The sequence below is a fragment of the Blennius ocellaris genome, assembly GCF_963422515.1.
Source record: "Blennius ocellaris genome assembly, chromosome: 16".
NCBI classification, from domain to species: domain Eukaryota; kingdom Metazoa; phylum Chordata; class Actinopteri; order Blenniiformes; family Blenniidae; genus Blennius; species Blennius ocellaris.
Window position 1 is genome coordinate 4042691 of NC_137665.1, and position 21779 is coordinate 4064469.

The following is a 21779-nucleotide window of genomic DNA, read 5'->3' on the forward strand; positions in this document are numbered from 1 at the left end:
TTCATATTGGCTCATTTGACGTCCACAAACTGGTTTCAGTCTCTTGTGTTGAAAATGAAAAAGGAGAATGTGTGGAACTACTTCTGGAAAACAAAAGTACAACAGTTTTACAATGAGTTCAATCGAAAACAATGTGTTCAGTTGTCCCACAGAAATCAAATGTTTAACTTCTATATTCCTTCCATATAGAATCACTTACATTCACCCATTCACACACCCCAGATGTTAAGACTTCCAACTATACAGCATGCATGTACCAAAAATATAGCCAGTAATTTGGTTTATTGAATGTATAAAATATTTAAGGCAGTCAACACAGCAGTCCCACTGATGTTTTGTCTCGTATTTCTATCCATATTGAATACACTTGAGGTGGTTTTTGAAGTAGTGATGTCTCAATTTGAACTCGTCATCTTCTTTCCCAGGATGTCTGAAATGCATGTAGAAAGAAGGCTCTCCTTTCTTTGGTTGGTGATCAATGTACATGGCCGATCGATCGTCGCATGTGGCGACCATTAAGGACCCCAGGCCATCCATGAAAAATTCTACGGCCAGGAAAGAGTGATTGGAATCAGACAGGGGATGAACTGACAAAGACGTTAAGAGTTTCAACGGCTATAAGACCTACCCGAGTGCGCCACTCGCCGGAGCAAAGGGTCGAATCCCACCTTTCTTACAGACTCGGTACGAGCCAGGAAGAAGTTCACCACTCCATTGACCAGATGGCATTGTGGGTAACCAGGAATGGTGTGGAACTTCCCACCGGATTTCCTGTACACGCAGTCACCTTCTGCCTCGTCTCCTTCTTCGTGCAGAATAGAGAAGTAAAACCGATTCCCTTTTACCGAACCGCCAAGCTGATAAAAGCACAGGCCGCCACGTTAGTTTTAGCAATGCGTTCGATTCAGTGCCTCTCGTTCCAGACGTCAAAACGAGTTTTTCCACCTCCTTGTCCTGATCTACACGAATGTGCAGAAGACAAGTCATCAAGAACTCCAAAATCGCACACTTTTACTTTCACTTTTATTCTTACCAAATCCAGATCAGGGTTCGCTTCCATCACCTCCACAAATTTCTCGATTTTTGTGTTCACCGTGAACAAAAAGTCGTCGTCCACCCACAGGAAGTACTTTGTAGTAACCTGAGAAACGGCCAGATTCCTGCCAGCAAAAAAGCCCTGAAAGATAAAAGAAAACATCTTATTGGGCATTCTTGTCAAAAAATAAATAAATAAACATATTGTGCTCCGGCCTCAGATTTGATTCTATTTGCTGTGATTGTTTATAGTGTAAATTTGTATTTGGACTCTGGCTGATGTTATACTTCTTGCACCTCGGGCACCGTTTACACAACAAAGTCTCAAGTGAACATGCATTGTTTTTGCATTTTTGCTTTTGAAAATGTTTACATTTACATGAAAACAATGACCGTTTACATGACACAAATGCTGAAAATGATGTAGTGAGCATGCCTGGCCACTAGTGGGTGTTGTTGGTTGTTTCTGTAATGGAACCACACGCACACACGCATGCAAAGAACGATACGCTATAAACACATATGGTAGTATGATAGTATGGTGGAACAATGAAACTGGACTGCTTTTACAGGAGACTGAGACTGAGACAAAACTACCCAGTCCCAGTAGAATATGAACTGGGAGTCACGACACTGTGGATGGCCGCCATGTTTGTTATTGACCAGCTCCTCCAGCGGCTCCGGAAACCGTTTTGAACGGAGACAAGACTGCAATGAACTGCAGTGTCAGTGCACGTACGTACCTGTGCTGGAGGCATGAGGTAATGTTCAATGTTTTCTCCAGAAAGGTTTTCTTTCACGAGGCTGTCGTCCGCAATAATGATTTTTATTTTGGGATAGAATTTGCGGATGCTGTCCACCAACACTCGCACTTTTGAGTAGCGCATGAAGGCTTTCACAGTGATGGAGACATGAGAGTTGACGTCTGAGCGAGAGAGAGAGAGAGAGAGAGAGAGAGAGAGAGAGAGAGAGAGAGAGCACCACAGGTTAATTTCAAGACAGAAGGATGGTAGGAAGATAACAGGTGGCAGTGTTTCATGAATCCTGGGTGAGTTTTGTGAGAAAGGCAAACGGGAGGGTCGATCTGATTGTGTGCGAGGTGTGGAACACTTTTATCGCGGCCCACTGCACCCAACCAGTCGTTGAGCATTTTCAGTTTGCAACGACCTTGGGAACTCCAGTGTCAGGTCTCTGTGGCCATGTTTACACATACCTGGGTGTCTCAAACACCCCCCCCCCAAAGAAAATGTGATATTTCGCTACATTTGGGCCGCACATTTACACTTAATGAGTCCTGAAAACTGCGGCCACAGTGGAGATCTGGATAAAATCTGTGCCTCTGTTTGCATCTAAAGGCGGGCAGGTGGATATTTACGTCACAATTCGTGACGTCCTGTTTTTTTTTTTTTTTTTTTTTACAGGATTCTGATTGGCTATCATGGCTTCATGCTTCACGCTCCACTGCCCCCAACAGGTCTGGCAGCTCTGACCCGCTGTGTACGTGAGTCAGTGTAAATGAAGATTTTCTTTTTAGACGTAGAGAGAGAAATATCCTTGTTTTTTTTTTCTTTTCAAAAACTGGGTACGTGTAAACGTGGCCCGAGTCTGCCCCTGTGTGTCTCGCCTCGTGATTTCAATTCACCAGTGATCTTCTCCCCGTATGTGCTCCCTTCGTTAATAGTTCCACCTGTGTGCACCTTTTCCCTGTGTATTTAAACCCACTCCCTCTGTTGTCTTGGTCGCTTCGTCTAGTCAACATGTCACTCCTCTTGTCGTCCGTCGTTCCTGTTTCCCCTGTGGTTTTTGGGGTTTTTTTCACTGGACTTTTCCAACATTTAACTCTGGTTTTTATGGAACTCTGTGAGTCTGCGTTTGGGTCCGCCTGCATCCCCTGACAGTCAACATACATTGGATAGGGTAATAGCAACCAATACAATAAAATAATTGAATTTGAACCAATGACGGGTCTGTGAGTCGTCCTCGTAACAGCCTTTTGTTGTCCTACCTGTTCCCATGTCCCACAGGACTGGGATGTGCGACTGCTTGATTGCTATGGGGAAAACGGCTTCATGGTCTTCGAACTGGAAGGATACTGAACACACAAAAGAAGAGCTTATTTAGGCAATAGCACCAGTGAATCCAAATTAAACAAAAAACAAAAAACACATTGTACTGTGCAACTGCATCTATACACATTGCTTTTATTCTCATTCTCATTTGATGTTCTGTCATCACGTGTCAGTCGCCTACCAAGGTCTCCAGTGTTTATGTGGTAGATGGTGCTAGTGTAGGACACGTTGGCCAGCAGGGAGTTAAGAATCACCAAGTCGCTGGACTCCATTGTCAGTTCTCTCTCACCAACACCTGGAATTCATGAAGACAGTGTCTCATCAATCAGTATCTGTTTAAAAAGCCCAGAATTGCAACGTGTGTGTGTTGAGACCACTACAAAGGGTTGGAGAGTCTCACCTTTTACGACAGCGCCGTCACCTGAATGCGCCGTTCTCAAGACCCCGATGGATACGTTCAAGGACACCTAGAGAAACACAACAATGAGCGATAACAGGCTAATAGTAATTGTAATAATAGGCAAAGCAAACATATCCCAATCAAATCTCACTCAGGCTCTGTCTATGCAACAATAGTCGACTGAAAACGTCAGAAAAGTTTTGTGTTTGGGATGGAAATGTTTTGAAAACGATCGCCGTGCAAACAGAAACGGCAGAAAAACAATGTCGTTTACTCCGACTGCAGGCCGTATGTACAGAGCCGTTGTTTCAGGAGAGTTTTTTTTTTTTTATTATGTTTACACAGAAACTTTGGAAGCCGTTTTCAAAAAAAAGTTCCAATTTCAATGACTTCGACCACCATTGTTGTCATAAGGAGCACCCAAAACGCAGCTCGTCACGTAAACGATAAAGAAAAACGCACATTCTCAGTTTCACTGCTATTTTCAAGGCTTTTAAACTTTTTATCATTTTTTTTCTAACCACTGTTCTACTATAACGTGCCAAAATGCATTTTGAAAGGCAGTAAGATAGATAGATAGCATTTGTTCACTGAGGACATGTTTTTTTGCCTTTTCTACAGAACATCAACTCTCGTTTTAGACCTTAAACCTGTTGGGCATAAAATATAAACACTTATTGACCTTCTTCCAGATCGGAAAACATGAAAGTCTGAGTTGCAATTTGGTAAATTCCACATACGGTATTGTTTTTTTTTTGGTTTTTAAATATCCTGCTTCTGACACTATCAGACAATTGAGAGAAAGGAAAGACGTTCTCCACCTTGTAGCTGTCTCTTATTTCGGCATGCAGCGCTAAACCTGCAAACAAAAAGGACATTATTGATGATGATGATGATGATGATGATGATGATGATCTGGTAAATCTTGCATGAAAGCTGACGATGGAAATTACAAAACACCTAAAAACTCCCATCCACATTCCCATTCACTGTTGACAGACCTTTACATAGCGGGCACCATACCTGGTAGGAGTGTGGCGACTAAAGGCTGCACCACAACGCCCTGGATAGGATACTGCAGAGGTGAGTTTGGCAAAGCATAGAGCAGTTCGGACAGCACGGATGTTTGCCTGTGGAGAGGATATGCAAACGTACAGTGTGGGACGTCCGCACTGAACTGGACACCGAGGATCAGAGACGTTGCTTTGTTTTGCCGAATGTGCTTAATTTGCATCACAGCCAAATATTCTCAGCGAGATTAATGCGATGACCTTTGAAATTGTTTTCAACTGTAATTCCATCAAGTAAAGGGGGGTATCTATCCATGTGTAAAAGACGTTTTTAATCAAAATCAATTTTGATTAAAAACGCCCCATCAATGATGTCGTTTATCAGCTCATTCCATCTTTTACCTGGCTTTGAATTCCTTGAACTCCTTAGCCCGCCGTTGTTCCAGCTTGCTGTATACGTCCTGGGGAATTCTATTTTTGAGGCGCACCGAACCTTTCGTGCACGTGCATGAACCACGTCGGGGGAGGGATTTGTGGGGTTGTGACCTGAGGGGTCGGATTCATGAACAGGATATGAAATTTGTGAACAACGAAAAAAAGGTGAACTGCCACTTCTGTGACGTCTAAAAGTAAAATGGTTTCCGAACAAAGTGTGCAGACATCGGGGATTTACTCAGCAGAGCTTTCACAGCACCGTGCAATTATTTCATCCCGCTCGCACTCAGTGGCTTTACCTTAGTTTCGTGTGCGAGGTGTGTTTGGTGGCAAATAGTCCAGGCTTTATTGTGAATGTCAATAAATAATATGTCACCAGGGCAATCACACACACCAAAAACACCACAGACTGGGTCAGCCTCGAACAAACTGCCATCTGGAAACACACACACACACACACACACACACACACATCCACATATCCTTATTACAAGTTACATAGTACACATTACCGTACCAAATAAATACACTCGAACTGATTCATGACATGGAACCATCGTATCGTATTACTAAAGCTGATCCAAATAGCAATTTGGAGCCCGGTAGAATTGAAGAGTTGTGCTTTATGTTTGTATGCACTGAAAAAAAGTCAGTTGTTAGAGAAACATAGTAAAACCAAAAGGTATTTCCACTAAATTAAAAAGAGTGATTTTAGACTCAAATCAAAACAAGTCTGTAGCATGACGCAAATGTGTCAAGATGATTTATTTGCCCAACATCATTTGTACAGGCTCAACATATTTTGTTGAGCCCGTACAAATGGCCACTTCATTGCATATGATAAAGTTTATATATTTTAATTAGTGCTTTAGGATTGGCCTTCTTTGTCTCCTTCATCCTATTTACCAGGTTTTGTCCTGCACATATATCATTTTTTTTAATGCAACATTTTGCTTGCAGTAGACAAATGCAGTGTAAATGGGTTGATTGTTGGTACTGTAACAGCATTGTGTTGGTATACAGTGACATAGGTCTGTGACAGGTGTTCTTATTCATAGGTGTATGTGCGGCCAAATTGTAAATAAGGAAAGGATAGCTCGATACTAGTTTATTCAAAATTACATTCAAATTTTTCCTGCGTCTTTACGCTTTTTCTAACAAGAAACCAAAAACAATTTAACACCATTTTGCTTCCTCTTTTTCCTCGAACCTCTCAGTGCTAAAGGAGCTATAAGTCTGACTCCTGACCCCCGATCTGCCCATTCTTTCACTTTTTAGACCATTTTAGCCTCTAAACCGTGAAGTCACGGGTCTTCCTGACCCACAGACCGTTTAATCTTTCCTTGGGTCCCGTCTTGTGTGTAGACACAGCAAAGGGAAGCAAGTACAGCTTGATACGGAACAAAGAGGCCTTGGTTTGTGTAGAAAATCATTTCTAGAGACAAACAACATATGAGAGAATGATTGCGGAAGAGCAAACCTTCTTTGCATGACCATGACAACACTTACATTGTGTCCTGCATGAATATATCAAGTGCGTCTTTCTTCATGTCACACAAACTATAAAATTCGATTTTCTTCTTAATAATTAGGAGCCATTGATGTCTTTTCTCATCTCTGTATGACACTCTTTTTTTCCCCATCTTGTCACGTTTTTGTCACCTCTTCAGCTCTTCAAGAATTCATTTAGTTATTTAGAAAAAAAAACAAGCAATACAAAATCTGACATGCTAGATTATTGAACAAAGCAAATATTATATTGCCTCATGCCACCCAAGCACTAATACTGGTCCATTACAGTAAAAGTGTAAAATCTTGGAAAAATATTACTCCAAGATTTCTGCACCAACATTTTCCATAAAGCAATTAATCAAAGCAACTTTTCACAGCTTCATTTGAGTGAATTGTTTAAAGAGTTATCTTCCACCCCTTGATATGCAGCAAAATGAGTAATTTTATTCACACATCAAATATTTTCCTACATTTTAAAGTGATTGTTCACTTAATTCTCATAGAAATAATGCCGATCTTACCCTCTCCGGAAGGATTGACTGGGGTTGTCTCCTGTCCTGCACCGACTGTTCCCTCAGTAAATAACTGCCTCTTCATACCCTGATGTGGGCTGGTGATGGCCAACCCATTTTGGAGAATTTTTTTTTTTAATGTGCACTGCTATCCAGCTCATCGCAATCGAGAGCCACTCCCTCACACAGGTCTCATGCAGGCTGCTGAAGAAGTGGTTTTTCTTCATCGTATTTCTTCATTCAGATTCTAACTGCTGATTAAACGAATGTTGCCCATTCCTCTTCCTCATACTTCACCTGTGGCCAGACCAACGGCGGCTGGTGATACATTTCTCAGGTTCTTCATTATTATTCGATTCCGGTCAATGTTAACTTCATTGAAATACAGTGGGTTTATATACCGCTAATTTGTGCATATATAGTCACACATACATACATAGACACAGATATCAACAACACACATTTCCCTACAAGTGTGGTCCGAAACACAAAAACAAAGAGCAAACCTTCTTTGCATGACCATGACAACACTTACATTGTGTCCTGCATGAATATATCAAGTGCGTCTTTCTTCATGTCACACAAACTATAAAATTCGATTTTCTTCTTAATAATTAGGAGCCATTGATGTCTTTTCTCATCTCTGTATGACACTCTTTTTTTCCCCATCTTGTCACGTTTTTGTCACCTCTTCAGCTCTTCAAGAATTCATTTAGTTATTTAGAAAAAAAACAAGCAATACAAAATCTGACATGTTAGATTATTGAACAAAGCAAATATTATATTGCCTCATGCCACCCAAGCACTAATACTGGTCCATTACAGTAAAAGTGTAAAATCTTGGAAAAATATTACTCCAAGATTTCTGCACCAACATTTTCCACAAAGCAATTAATCAAAGCAACTTTTCACAGCTTAATTTGAGTGAATTGTTTAAAGAGTTATCTTCCACCCCTTGATATGCAGCAAAATGAGTAATTTTATTCACACATCAAATATTTTCCTACATTTTAAAGTGATTGTTCACTTAATTCTCATAGAAATAATGCCGATCTTACCCTCTCCGGAAGGATTGACTGGGGTTGTCTCCTGTCCTGCACCGACTGTTCCCTCAGTAAATAACTGCCTCTTCATACCCTGATGTGGGCTGGTGATGGCCAACCCATTTTGGAGGAAATATTTTTTTAATGTGCACTGCTATCCGGCTCATCGCCACCGAGAGCCACTCCCTCACACAGGTCTCATGCAGGCTGCTGAAGAAGTGGTTTTTCTTCATCGTTTTTCTTCATCTTCTTCGTTCAGATTCTAACTGCTGATTAAACGAATGTTGCCCATTCCTCTTCCTCATACTTCACCTGTGGCCAGACCAACGGCTGGCCTCAGGTTCTTCATTATTATTCGATTCCGGTCAATGTTAACTTCATTGAAATACAGTGGGTTTATAAACCGCTAATTTGTGCATATATAGTCACACATACATACATAGACACAGATATCAACAACACACATTTCCCTACAAGTTTTGTCCGAAACACAAAAACAAAAAAGCATTAGATAACTCTATTTTTACGTTACGTTAATAAAGTGTAAGTGTATGTTTAAAAAGTTTAGTAGTGTAAGTACAGTATGTATTGTTCCAGATGAAGCTGCAATAATTCATGTGAGGCTCAAACAGAGATCTGTACAGTGACAAGAGTGCATCTATTGGGATCAACTGTCTCATTTTAAATGATAGGTCTACAATTTTAGACCTTTTTTTTTTTTTTACTTGTTCTTTAACATACTTTTTAAAATGTATAAATTCATCTATATGGATTCCTAAAACTTTTATGGAACTAACTGTTTTAATATCTGTACCATCTATTTTTATATTCATGACCTGATCACTGTACTTTTGACTGTTTGAGCGGAAAAAAGATATAAAAGTCGTTGCTAATATTTTATGATAATTTATTACATTTAAACCAAGTATTTACCTGATCGAGTTGCTCATTCAGGAGCTTTTCAAGCTGATGCATGTTCTTGTGCGACATAAACTCATTTGGATCATCTGCGAAGAGTATTTTATGAATATCGCTAGAACAATGTACATAATAAACAAAAGTGGTCCCAGAATAGATCCCTGGGGAACACCAAATTCTATGTTTTCTTTTTTGGGGATTTAAATTTACATGTTGCTGTCTCCGATCAGAGGGTTCTTGAGTAAACTACTTTTTCTAGTACTTTTGACCAGGTTGGCAGAATTGATATAGGCCTATAGTTTTGCATGTCATTCTTGTCCCCAGACTTGTTTATTGGTATTATTTTCTTTTTGCCATGGATCTTACTAATAAATAAACACCATAAGTATTTTGTGATTAAGAACTTTTACTTTTATCTCTGCACATGAACTGGGTATTCCTTTAAGCCAGTTTGTAAAGAATACAGCGGGATAATGACCAGAAATGTCTCAATATAATACAACTGATTTGCAGCCAGTGTGTTTTATATTGGTTATTATAGGATCAATGATTGGCTTCCTACTTTCTGCAACTCGTTTGTATTTATCAACAGTTGGATGGAAGGATGAGGAGTAAAGGATATTTTGGAAAATCTCCTATTTTATCCTCTTTTGACAAATGTATGTTAAAGTCAGCCATAATAATGCAGTGTGTGTTCATCTGGTTTATACAGAGTAAGTGACTATCAAGGTCGTCTCTAAAGGATTCATATTTAGGTGGTCGATACATTTTACCAATGATAAAACTTCTACCACTAGCTGTTTTGAATTAGAGCAAATATAATCTATAGTCAGATCATTCCGCTCCTTTACTGCATAGTTTACATATAAAAATACCCTTCCTCAAGTTTTACTAAATCTATTTCTAAAATGCACTGAATATACATGACAACAGTATTGCTTTTTCTTTTTTTAAGGTAGAGGCCTCAGGGTTGAAACATTATAGTTCTTTTAAACAGCTAGTGAATAGAGAGTACTTGTTAAGATGACTCTTATTGACACTTAGAAAATGGAACAAAAGAATTAACAAGCAAAGAAACGGCAGCAGTCAAAGACTCCTGAAATAAATATTCATGTCATGAAAATATATTTCCAAATGGAAAATATTGCAGATGCCGTGTTTCTGAAACCTAAAGCATCGATGAAGGTGGAAAATGTATTATTAACCCCGTTTGCTGCAAATACAAGCACCTCACCCAATGAGTCTCTTTTACTCAGATCAGATTATTAATTCATAAAATAAAACTTTACAATCAATGCATGTGACAAAAAATAAATAAATGGGGGGGGGTTTATTTTTTATTAAAGATTGCACTATCTTGGCAGATATTTCAGCCGGTTGAAGGACACTCCAGGGTAAGTTATTACCCTTCAACTTCAACCTGATAGCAGCAAAGAGACTCCAGTTTGTGTACCAAATTAACCCTTTCATTCCTACCCTGCATGATTAACCTCTTGCACTATACATTCATAAACTTCCGAGAAAGCGGAGAAACATCGCTCATAAAATCTGTAAAATGACAAAACTCAGTATGTCACATTTGTAACCTGACTTTTAGAGAAACATAAGAGGGGGGGGGGGGGGGGGGGGGGTCAGCCAGTTATCTTGGGGGGGGGGGGGGGGGGGGTAAAGAAGCAAATCCATTCATGTATTTCACATTTTATTTAGTAACTCAACTCCACCAAAAAAAAATACAAAATAAATCCATTCATGTTGAACAGAAACGCTCAACATCAAGCAAATATCCCGTCTATAAAATGTAATGTCAATATACATCAGAAAAGGAGTGGGAGGAAGGTTCAACCTATCAAAGTGGCACAAAATACCAAACTTCACTTCCACGTTACGAAAGAAAATAGAAATCGTCTCTCCAAACGGAGGGAACGAGCCCCGAAGGCACCCTCTGGGCGAGTAATGTTCACCGTAACCAACTCGCCACGACAACACCGGCGGCGATTCATCTCTAAAAAAACGGAGAAAAAAAAATATCCACAGAACCACAAAGGAAAAGAAAAATAAATGTTAATTCCCAAGGACTGGTAGGAATCCTGGTGAGGAGTAACAGACTCCCTCCATGTGCAAAATCATAGTGGACAGCGAGCGCTCACTGTGCAGCATCCAGCTGCTTTTTACTTTCTCTGGTCCACAGTTTAAAGGAAATATAAGACTAGTTTGAGAATTTTCTGTGTTCACATAAAAAAAAAAAAAAAAAAAGTGACCTTTACTGTGGATGTGCTGTGAAGTTTTGTTTTTTGTTCTGCGATGTGCAAAGCCCTGGCTCCTAAATGCTTGGAGCGAAGCCCAACTTTATAAATAGGACATTATTTATAGTTGCAATTATGAAACTGTCCTCAGCGCCGTAGCTCTGGTTTCAGGAAAACCAAGAAACTCGAGAATGGAAGAATTACGGCCGTCGGAGAGCGAAGAGCCACGCTCGCTAGAAAAGCGACATCCCGGCGCCACCCGGGCTCTGAACGGTAGCGGTCAGGCCGGCGGCGGCGGAGAGTTCAGGGTCCGGTGCCGGGCGGCTGTTTGGGGGAGTCGGCGAACGAGTCGGGGAGGTGTTTGGCGTATTCCACCAGCTCGTAGGAGTCTCTGATGTCCGTCAGGCCGAACCAGAAGACGGTCCAGACGCCGTTGGCGAAGCTGCCGTCGCAGTGCTTGAAGTACCTGGACAGACGGCGGAGCGGCAGAGGTCAATGTGTGGAACGCGTCGACAAACCGTCCATAAAACAGCAGTACGACTGCTGATTACGAGTTACCACATCAAAAAGTACCTTAATTACTTCTTTCTAACAGTAACCAAGTTAGATTACTTTCAGCAGCTGCCTTAACACACTATGTATATATTCATCGATTTGCACTACCTGCTCCATGTGACCTTTTAATTGACCGATTGAAAAAAAAAAGGGGCGTGGCTTCCTGCCCATAGATCTTTTCACTCAGGAAAATCAGTAAAATAGTGTAACATCTCTGCAGTTGAATTCTTGTTGCAGCGATAAAAGTTTAATGGTGACGTTGGTTGCTTCCAAATCTTGTCACCGATCACTCCAACGAAGACATGATCTCCAAGACACTTTTTCTTGCTGTGATTATCATCTGAAGAGATGTTTGAAAGTCTTGCGAAGGCGTGTGTGCGTGTGTGTGTGTGTGTGTGTGTGTGCGTGCGTGTGTGTGTGTGTGTTACCAGGGGTTGATCCGGTTGGACGCCCTGGACCTCCAGAACAGTTTGCCCAGGTCCTGGCGGATACACTCCCACAGGATGTGGCCGGTGCCCTGGCCCTGCCTGCTGCTGCTCACCACAAACTTGTCCAGGTACGGAGTGCCGTTGTTCACCGGCTCCGTGGTGATGATGGCTGCTGCGTTGTAGCTGCGCGCACACACACACACATACACACACACAACATGTGAGCTATTTTCTTTGAACCTCACATTTAGTGATTCGTTCGCCGTTTGCACACACCCTTCAGAGAGGTAGATGGAGTGCAGCCGGCCCCTCAGGGAGTCGGTGTAGTCGTGCCTCAGAGTTTTATCGAACGACTTGTTGATGAGGGCCAGCAGGCGCTCCACGTCGATCCCGTCCAGAGAAGTGTACCTGAGCAACGCACAGACACGTGAGACGACGTCACAAGGACCTTCAGACCTGTGCGATGTATATCCACTGACCGGTGTATGGGGTCTCCGTTTTTAAAGAGCGTTCCCGATCCTGAGAAAAGAGCAGGTGAGAACAATAAGAAACAATAATTCCATTTATTTATTTCGCTTTAAAGGACTTTCAGCCAAAGTGCTGGACTACACTGAGGCGAGTTATGATGGTTGTCATGAGGAATTCAACTTAAATAGTTATTTTAATGTCACCACTCTGCCATCTATTTTTCAGCTTTTAACAAAGTGGAAGGAAAATAATCCGGAGGGTTTTTCCTCTGCATGATTGGGATTAAAGAATTATGGAGAAAGTAGGAGGATTTTCTTTTTATTTCCTTACAACAAACATTTACTGTAAGTGTAATGGAGATGTAATGGAATCCACAAATTTAGCAAATCTATAAATGCAACATGACAGATATGAGGAATGACTATAACGAGCACCAGTTTTATGCTTTTTATTACAAAACAGCACCAACTGGAGGTCCGGCATTCAACCAGAGATGATTATTAGGTGCGAGACAAAGCATATAAATGCTACGAAAGTAACTGGAATTAAATGTAATCTGGTGAGATCCCTCGTTGCCTTACATTCTCAACCTTGCTCATAAAGACATCTCTAAACTTTTCACTAAGGTCACCTGAAGCGTCTTTGTCTCGATGTCCTGGTGACGCCGTGTCGTAGATTTGCTTGTATCCACACACACATTCACACTCCTCCCTCACACGGACTGTCGGACTTTCTCTGGCCACGCATGAGCTATACTGCTCAACACTGCCCCCACGGGTCTGAGCTGGTATCACTCTCTTTGCGCCACAAAGTAAGCTCCCTGGAAAACCTACCAAGTTGCACATGTAATGAACGCAGAAGACAAGTATTTGGCATCGAGCAGATTTTGGCCACATGAAGAAATTTACACAACTGTTGAGGAAGTCGTGATTACGTGTTTTTCAAAACTTAAGAGTTCCGTGAGTAAGTACGATGAATGAACTGTCTTTTCTCCACTGTGAAAAGGCAAATCTGTGAGGTAACAATTGCTAGACACAACCATTAATGTAATAAAGGCCCCTAACGTGAAAGATTATGACTATTGTAGTTGTATTAAAGCCTTAATAAGAGTCATTTTCATTTGATTCTGGATTTCTCGGCCCCTGGGTCTTATGATGCTCAGGTCTGAGCTACGGCATGAGAGGTGAAGGGGAGCAGGTCAACCTCCCTGACATTGGAAGTCCTCATGTTAAAAGGTTAATCTAAATATAGCGTCTACATTTTTAACAGGGTTGGGGGGGAAACCATCTCACTTTACACAACCCGGTCAGAGAGATTTCGTTTTGTTCCTGAGACAAGAAAGCATTGGTTGAGTTTATGGGAGGTCTGCAGAGCGTTACTGACACAATCCGTGTGTGTGTGTCTGTGTGTGTGTGTGTGAGACAGTAAATCTGTCATGGCTCTCACCCTTGTGGCTGAACAGCTCGGTCAGCAGCGTGTCGGCCGAGGTGATCACAGCAGAGGACTCTGTCGGCAGCTGACTGAGGAACCTGGCGATGGTCGTCACTCTGCGGCGCTCGGCGGCGCTCAGCCACTTGGCCACGGACAGGCCGGGCAAGTCGGTGGGCAGAGACACGGTGCCCAGCACCTGTGACACAAGACGGCGGGCGATAAGACGCTGAATCTGAAAAAACGACGCCGCGGTCAAACTTGACCACGTGTGGGACTCGGCCATCCTGCCTTGTGCTCCTGGTTGCGCAGTCCCCCCGAGCTGTTCAGGAAGATGACCTTGCACGGCTGCAGGACTCGAGAAATGGCCGCCGTCACCTCGGTGGGGTCCAGCACCACCGAGCAGCCGTGTCCGTCCTTCCCCACCGGACAGACCACGGGGATCGTGCCGCAGTCCAGACTCCACTGGAGGAGGTTGGGGTCCACGGCGATGAGGGACGGAGCGCTGCAGGAGGGGGGGGGGATGAACATTCAAGTGTGAGAATTACATCGACGCTTTTTGTTTCTCTTGTTTTTTTATTGTGGTCAAACGTCAAAATCGTTCCTTTGAGACTCAAAACAGTACGACGTCACTGTCCATGCCGCCGTAGCTTTCTGTTTTAGATCTTATTTATTGAAACTTTGTAAATACATGTTGCATCCATAACACAGTTAGTATGTAGGAAGTATGACATTTAAAAAGGAAAGGAAATAACAATGATCCACAATGTGTGGGGGGGAAATAAAGATGAAATGAAAATCAGAAATTCAATTCAGGTAAACAAAAACGTAAACAACTTTTATTATTATAAAAGTATAGATTAACATATATAACAAGCATTTAGTATTATATTACTGTTAATATTAGTAAATATTTGAAATCATGTAAAAAAAAAAACCACATGGAGAATCCAAGTGAATTTAGTTTTCTGCATCCCCCCCCCTTCTTTTTCTTTATTTTAAATTTCTTTAACAGGCCTGCTTTTTGTTTTGTTGAAAGAGATCGACATGCATGGAATAAAAACAAAGAAATGAAACCACAACAGTTTGGCTGAAGGGGAACTTTCGCGTCGCCCTCGCATTGCGCGGCCGTCATTTTCGGTGGAATCTGGACGTGAGCGACTTTAAGTTTCAAACCATTTCCCGGCCGCTTTGGGCTCCGACAATGTCGCTCACGCCCTCCGCATCCCGATGGGACGATGGGAACGGCTTCTCCTTTCTACTCGGCCGAGCGAGACGGACACCAGGACAAAGTCTCAGCAGAGCCCCCACATGGTGCCGATTTGTTGAGCCAACATATTTGGTCCCTTTACTGTTTACAAAGCAGTGGGATTTGTTTGGTCCGATGAGGTTCATTGCGAAAGAGGCGACCTTCTTGTTCCCCCCCCCCCTAACAGCTCAGGTGTACACATCTGCGGGACAGATATTATACTAGCGTACTCTTTCGCAAAAGTATTTTCGTTGTAATTCTCCCATCAACTTTTTTCACAGTTTGTCATTGTGAGTTTGTAAAAAAAACAAAAAAACATGCAACATTTATAGGAGAAGATCTTTGTGCATTTCACTGTATTTTTGCACCTGAATGTATCATTACAATTTAGCTCATGTTGAGATTTCTGTGGTTTTCTGTAGTAATTGTGAAACATTTTCAAAACTTCTGCTTGACGCCACAGCAAAGAAAAACCATCAAGTGATCAAGGCACTATTTTACCAGTCCGGCCCTCTCAGGACGAAATCGGGCTGCATGTGGCCCCTGAACTGAAATGAGTTTGACAACCCTGCTTTCCACGGAGGTATATTTTTGAACAGTGTACCTTGAAATAACTTTATCTGGAGGTGAGCGTGACGTCGACCCTCCTTTAGTGTCTTCTATTATGAGACTTTAGAGATAAATACTTGAAAATATAACAATGGGATCGTCGCGCCAACTGGCAAAAGTTGGTGGGAAACCATGCTTCGGGTTAATAACGTAAAGACAGAAGGCAGGTTACCGGCTGGAGCCGGTCGGTTTCGGGCCTCACCTGCTTCCTTGAGGCGCCTCGTGAAGCAGGAGGAATGACTCTGCGGAGAAGAAAGGCAGGACGGTGGCCGAGTGCTGCTGCAGCGCCTCGGTCAACTGCTGGCATTGCTCCACCACCCGCCGGCTGCGGCAGGACCCCGCAGCCGGCTGAGTGAGGCCCGTGTCCTGGCGATCGGAGAAGCCCATCACCACCACTGGCTTCATATCCATCCGCTGCAGGAAGGACAGCCCGAAGGCCAGGCTCTGGACCATCTCCCTGCTGTTGAAGGAGGAGCTGTCCACCTGGAACAAAGAAGGTTGTCGTTAATGCAAACCACAGAGGAAAAGCCTTCAGGGGTTGACAAAAGACAACTTTGAGGATACTGCAGCTCTAATGGGGTATTTTTCACAGGTTTCTCACATTGACCTTGCATGTGGCAACGGATGATTACATTATCTCACAGCGTGACCTTACGATGACAGCAATGGCATGTTTTGCTTTACTTCAATGTCCTCAAATAAGATACTGTCGGTAGTTTACATTTTCAGCCTCCACTATGTCCGACCCCGACCTACAAAACACAGTCGTCGAGTCTTTTTATCAACATGAAGTAACTGAAATAATCATATCAAGACACATGCTGTGAAAATCAACATTCTGAAGCCGAGCTATATGTTAAGTACTTTGGAGTTTTAACATAAAGAAACACTATATGTTGCATATTTATAGCTGATAGCTATAAATATCAGCTATAGCTGCTGCAGGGCAGAGATCAGGGAGCTGCACAGGGTCCCTCAGTGGCAATGAGGCAGGATTCAAACCTCCACACCATGTGGGTTTTGGGAGGTGTGGTGGATTAGAGGTGAAAGAAGCCAGCTTGGGATTCATAGGTTCCTGAGCAAGACCCTTGACCCCCACCAACAAGTGTCTCAGGTAAAAAGCCAATGTGTGAGTATGTGAGAAATCATTATAATAATCATATTTCTGTATTATTTTTGTTTTTATTGATGCATTTATGAAACAGAAATGGACCCATGAAATTCAAGGACATAAAATGTATTTATCTTTAATGGTGCATCAAAAAAAAACAACTAACTAAAAAGTTTAAATGATGAAATACATTTTAGTTGTAATATTTATAGATAAATAGGACAAACATGACATCTTAATGAATATTCACATGTTCTGAGAGGTGCGACATAAATACAAGTTTTACAATTCCTTAATAAAAGAGTTTAGTTTAATTATAAGTGTAATTTTTGTTTTCTAAATGAGATCATCACAGTTTGACTTCTATTGTATATAAAGTGAGTATATTCTTGCAGATTTGACACGTGTCACATTTCTAACAATGGATGAATACAGTACAGTGAGTTTAAAGTGTTTTATATTGTTGTAGTAACTTCTTGACACGTTTGATTGAGACTTTTTTTTTTTTGGACCTTTTTTTTTGACTCAGTAAAAGTTTTTACCTCCAGCACCGCGAAGGCGGGGGCCTGAGCCGATGTGGTCCTCTGGAAGTGGGTCAGCCAGTACCGGGCCTCCCGGGGGTCTCCTCCGACCTCGTTGAGGAACGCCTTCACGTCCCGGTAGATCAAACTCCGGTTCGGCCAAACGTTCCGGTCCGCTCTGGAGAGAGCCGCCGGGAGCTCCGGCTGGGCCCAAGCCGCGGTCTTTCCTCCCACGCCGGCCGCGTCGGAGGTCACCATGCGCCGCTGCGGACCCAGCACCTGCCGCTGCCGCTGAGCGGAGCTCCGCGGGAGTACCGGCGCCGAGGGCGTCGACAGGTATTTCTGGGCCATTACCACGGCCCGGCAGCCCGAGGACCCGCTGTTCACTTTGGCCATGTGGGAAGCTGAAGCGTCGGCTGGGAGTCAGAGGGTTCAGATCCACCGGCGTCCGCTCAGCGTCATACTACGCCGCCTCGTTCCTGACGAGTCAGCGCGTGTCAGGTTTCAGAGGGTCCGCGACCCCGCGCGAGGCCGCGATGGTGCGGCCGCTGTGGAGTCAACGTCACATTCAATCAGTAAGTGTACTTTATTTTTTAAATTTTTCACGTGTTTGTATTGACACCTACTTCTGCCAGTAATTCACATTATAACACATGGGAATGTTTTTTCTACTATCTATCTATCTATCTATCTATCTATCTATCTATCTATCTATCTATCTATCTATCTATCTATCTATCTATCTATCTATCTATCTATCTATCTATCTATCTATCTATCTTTCTTCTTCTTCTTCTTCTTCTTCTTCTTCTTCTTCTTCTTCTTCTTCTTCTTCTTCTTCTTCTTCTTCTTCTTCTTCTTCTTCTTCTTCTTCTTCTTCTTCTTCTTCTTCTTCTTCTTCTTCAGAAAGTCAGTTTTTAAGCCAACTATTTTGCAACAGAAGCTTTTAAATGTCTCTGGAGAAATCGATTATCTTTGTGGCTTTTTCTACCAAAGACACGTTCATTAAAAGTCAAGATTGTCTTTTGATGGTTCCGTAAGCGGGTTTAATATTAATGTTTTGTCTCTACCTACTGGACAGCTGTAGTAATACAACAAGAAAACAAGGTTAATTTAAATTCATTTCGTTTTCCATCATTTTGTGTTCAGTGCAATAAGTGCAGGTAATTTGAAGCCTTAAGATAATAAAACAATTTTCAAAATGCAAGTGTGTTCTTCAAATTAATGCATTTCAAACACCAGGAGTATCACCATTGTGTTTTGGAGAATATATATATATATAGTTTTTTTTAAATCAGCTTTTTCACATGATAGAATGAACAAGACAACCATCTGCCTTTCCTCTACTGTTGTATCTTATTCAGAATCATGAGGTTCTGAAGCAGATAACCTGAGACACATGTTCAGATTTGTCAAATTTTGTGACTTACCAGTTGACCTCAAACATGTGCCTTGGAGGAGAACATGCAAACTCCCCACAGAAGAGTCCCCTGTAACTACAAACCCAGGATTTTCTCACTACGCGGCAACAGCACATCCCATGCTTTGTGCAAGTGCATGCAAAAAAATTACACTTTTTACAGTCTTGCTCACTTTGAACACAACAGATTCTGGAGAGTGGCACCAGTCAGAGACTGATGCTTCTAAATTATGTAAACATACCCTGCCATCATCAACATGTTTACACTATCTTAACTTCTTTATTTGATACTGACAAAAATATGCACATATACAAAGAAAAGTATTTCTATTACTTTTACTTTTTTTGGGGGTGAATCCTGCAATTACAAATGGACACACTGAATCTCTTTATTACAAGCTCACACACTACTGTCCTACTATCCCCTAACATTCACTCCTCCACTTTTATCACCACACAAGCTAAAAGCTCATGTTCTCTGTTCACTGACCTCAGAAACCATAATAACGCCGAGACCTGCCAACATCCCGTGGACGATAAGGCCGAAGCACTTTACCAGCACATGCAAATGTTTGAGAAGTTAAAATAAAAGAAATGTGCTGAGTATTTTGGGTTGGTTTATACGTTTCGTGTTGCCAAATGTATTTTTAACTCTTGCAGTTTGTCACTTGCTTGATTACATCACATGTCTGTCTCTTTTTCCTCCCTATCGCTGTCTGTCATCAAGACGACTACATCTGCCACTGCTGGCCTCGGGCAACAACAACAACACACACACACACGCACGCACGCACGCACACACACACACACACACACACACACACACACACACACACACACACACACACACACACACACACACACACACTCACACACACACAGAGGGCAGTGCGGAGGTGCACGTACTGTATAATCTTCAGGAAGTGATTAGGGGGTGTGAGATCAAAGGTTTTGTGCGACGGGAAAACATTCCTCCCTCTTCTGTCCCTCCTGGAGGCGAAGGACGGACAGTTTCCTCATGTTTTAACTGCATCGACACAGCTGACACCCAAACAGCTCTTTCAAATAAATTAAAAAAAAAAACAAGCACAGGAAATATCACAGCGCAAACTTATTGTATGTTTTATGATGCCAGGCAAGGACCGAGATTGATCATTTTCTAGTAGTTTACCTGGATATTAAATGTATAAATGAAAGCAAAAAAGAGCTGCAGAATATTTTTTTTTTTTTAAGTACAAATTATGAACCAAATCAATGAAAATGTTGCTTTTTGGAACATCATGAAATGAGAAAGATAGAAAATCTACTTTCCAAGTTCATATGCATGTTTAAATAAGTCTTATCATTTTTATAAATGAAGAAAAAAAATACATGCTTGTTGACTTTATTGAATTCCATGTATAAATATGTAAACACTGATTTTGCAGAGCCGAGTCTGTAGATTCCTAAAACTTGTAACATACCAGTGCAAGATGAATAACATATAAACTTGCTCACAATTAAATCACAAATGTCTTCAACTTCAACTGTATTTGCTTTATGCCAATGCAATTCTAATGTACACATTCAAATTCAAATTGTCATTTATAATTTTCAGAAAGAAGAAGATGTGCTGAATAGGCCATTAACATCATAAATATTATACTATTATACTATTATATATTATGTTCTACATAAGGCCAGTGGGACAAAACTGGCCAGTTTGAGGGTGCGATCAGGACTGCAGGAGTGTAGAGTTACACATTTTGAATTTGGCCACAGTGTGAATGACATAATACTAAGACTGGAGCTCAAAGATCAGAGATCAGAGATGAGAAATCAGAGATCCAGCAGGGAGACATTGCCAGCATCAAACTGTGACGGTGAATTTGTGAAGGTTGGTCATCAGCATTATTCCAAAGAATTCAGATATTTCAGTAGATTTTCCTGATTGGGCAAAAGGTGGAGTGCATTTATAAAAGCAACAGACACACCAAACTAAAGTTGTAATATTTGGGACATTTTACTGTCTTTTAAATGTAAAATTGAGTTGGGTTTTTTTTCTTTAATGTTTTCTAGCAAGATATTTAGTGGAATTAGTTTTTTTACTCTATAGTGACACAGGTCTATATGAAGCTCCTGAAGTCAAATGAGATTTAAATCCCTGATTACAAAAAGACTAAGATATTGGCTGAAATGCAACATTTAATACTCAATAAATAAGCAAACATAAAACAAGTCTCTCTTGAAAGAGAGAGTCAAAACTAAAGCTGTTTATTTGATTAAATAAAAAAGAAATTTAATTAAATCTGTAATCACTTTAGTGAATGACGGCAAGCGTCTTACCAAACACAATGAAACAGCAGTTGATAATTGTGTATATTAAAAAATGCAACAAAATAATATTTAATTCTGATTTCTCTTTTGGCAAATTTAAAGTACCCCAGAGGTAAAGTTTTTAGACACTTTAGTTTTTTTCTGACAAGGAAAAAAAAAAGAAACACATCAGACGAAATATAATAAAACACGTGACACTGCATGAATGAAGGAAAAAAAACATTGAAGTAGAAAATCTCACATTCTGCATGTAAAAATGACATTGTATATAGATGCCTTGCACTATGTCTACAAAATGTGGTGAAAAAAAGATTTCTTTTGATAAATGTTTCCCTATAGAGGAGATTAAATAATTAATTGATATAGCTTCCAATTAGACCTGTATGTTTCTATAATAAGTACATAATAATAAAAAGGACATTGCACTTGTATGTTCGTCGAATTTACCAGATGATTATAAATAAAATATAAATTGTTTGTGACTTTCTATTATATAT

At 41.2% G+C, this 21779-nt stretch overlaps 2 protein-coding genes across 2 annotated transcripts; both read right to left on the reverse strand.

The window, feature by feature from the left end:
• Nucleotides 1–348: 348 nt before the first annotated feature.
• On the reverse strand, nt 349–5078 carry LOC308141672 (beta-1,4 N-acetylgalactosaminyltransferase 1-like; the record flags this gene model as incomplete). The annotated part of the gene is made up of 10 exons (XM_080511879.1): nt 349–545; nt 629–857; nt 1034–1177; nt 1779–1960; nt 3041–3127; nt 3286–3399; nt 3505–3571; nt 4287–4363; nt 4528–4634; nt 5008–5078. The coding sequence occupies 10 exons, from the start codon at nt 5076–5078 to the stop codon at nt 349–351; spliced, it is 1275 nt and encodes a 424-aa protein (XP_080368005.1).
• Nucleotides 5079–10620: 5542 nt separating this feature from the next.
• nags (N-acetylglutamate synthase) lies at nt 10621–17942 on the reverse strand (the record flags this gene model as incomplete). The annotated part of the gene is made up of 8 exons (XM_080510773.1): nt 10621–11643; nt 12161–12343; nt 12437–12568; nt 12640–12679; nt 14075–14255; nt 14348–14561; nt 16117–16397; nt 17568–17942. 8 exons carry the CDS (start codon nt 17940–17942, stop codon nt 11481–11483), a joined length of 1569 nt encoding a protein of 522 aa, XP_080366899.1. The 3' UTR covers nt 10621–11480.
• Between the last annotated feature and the right edge of the window lie 3837 nt (nt 17943–21779).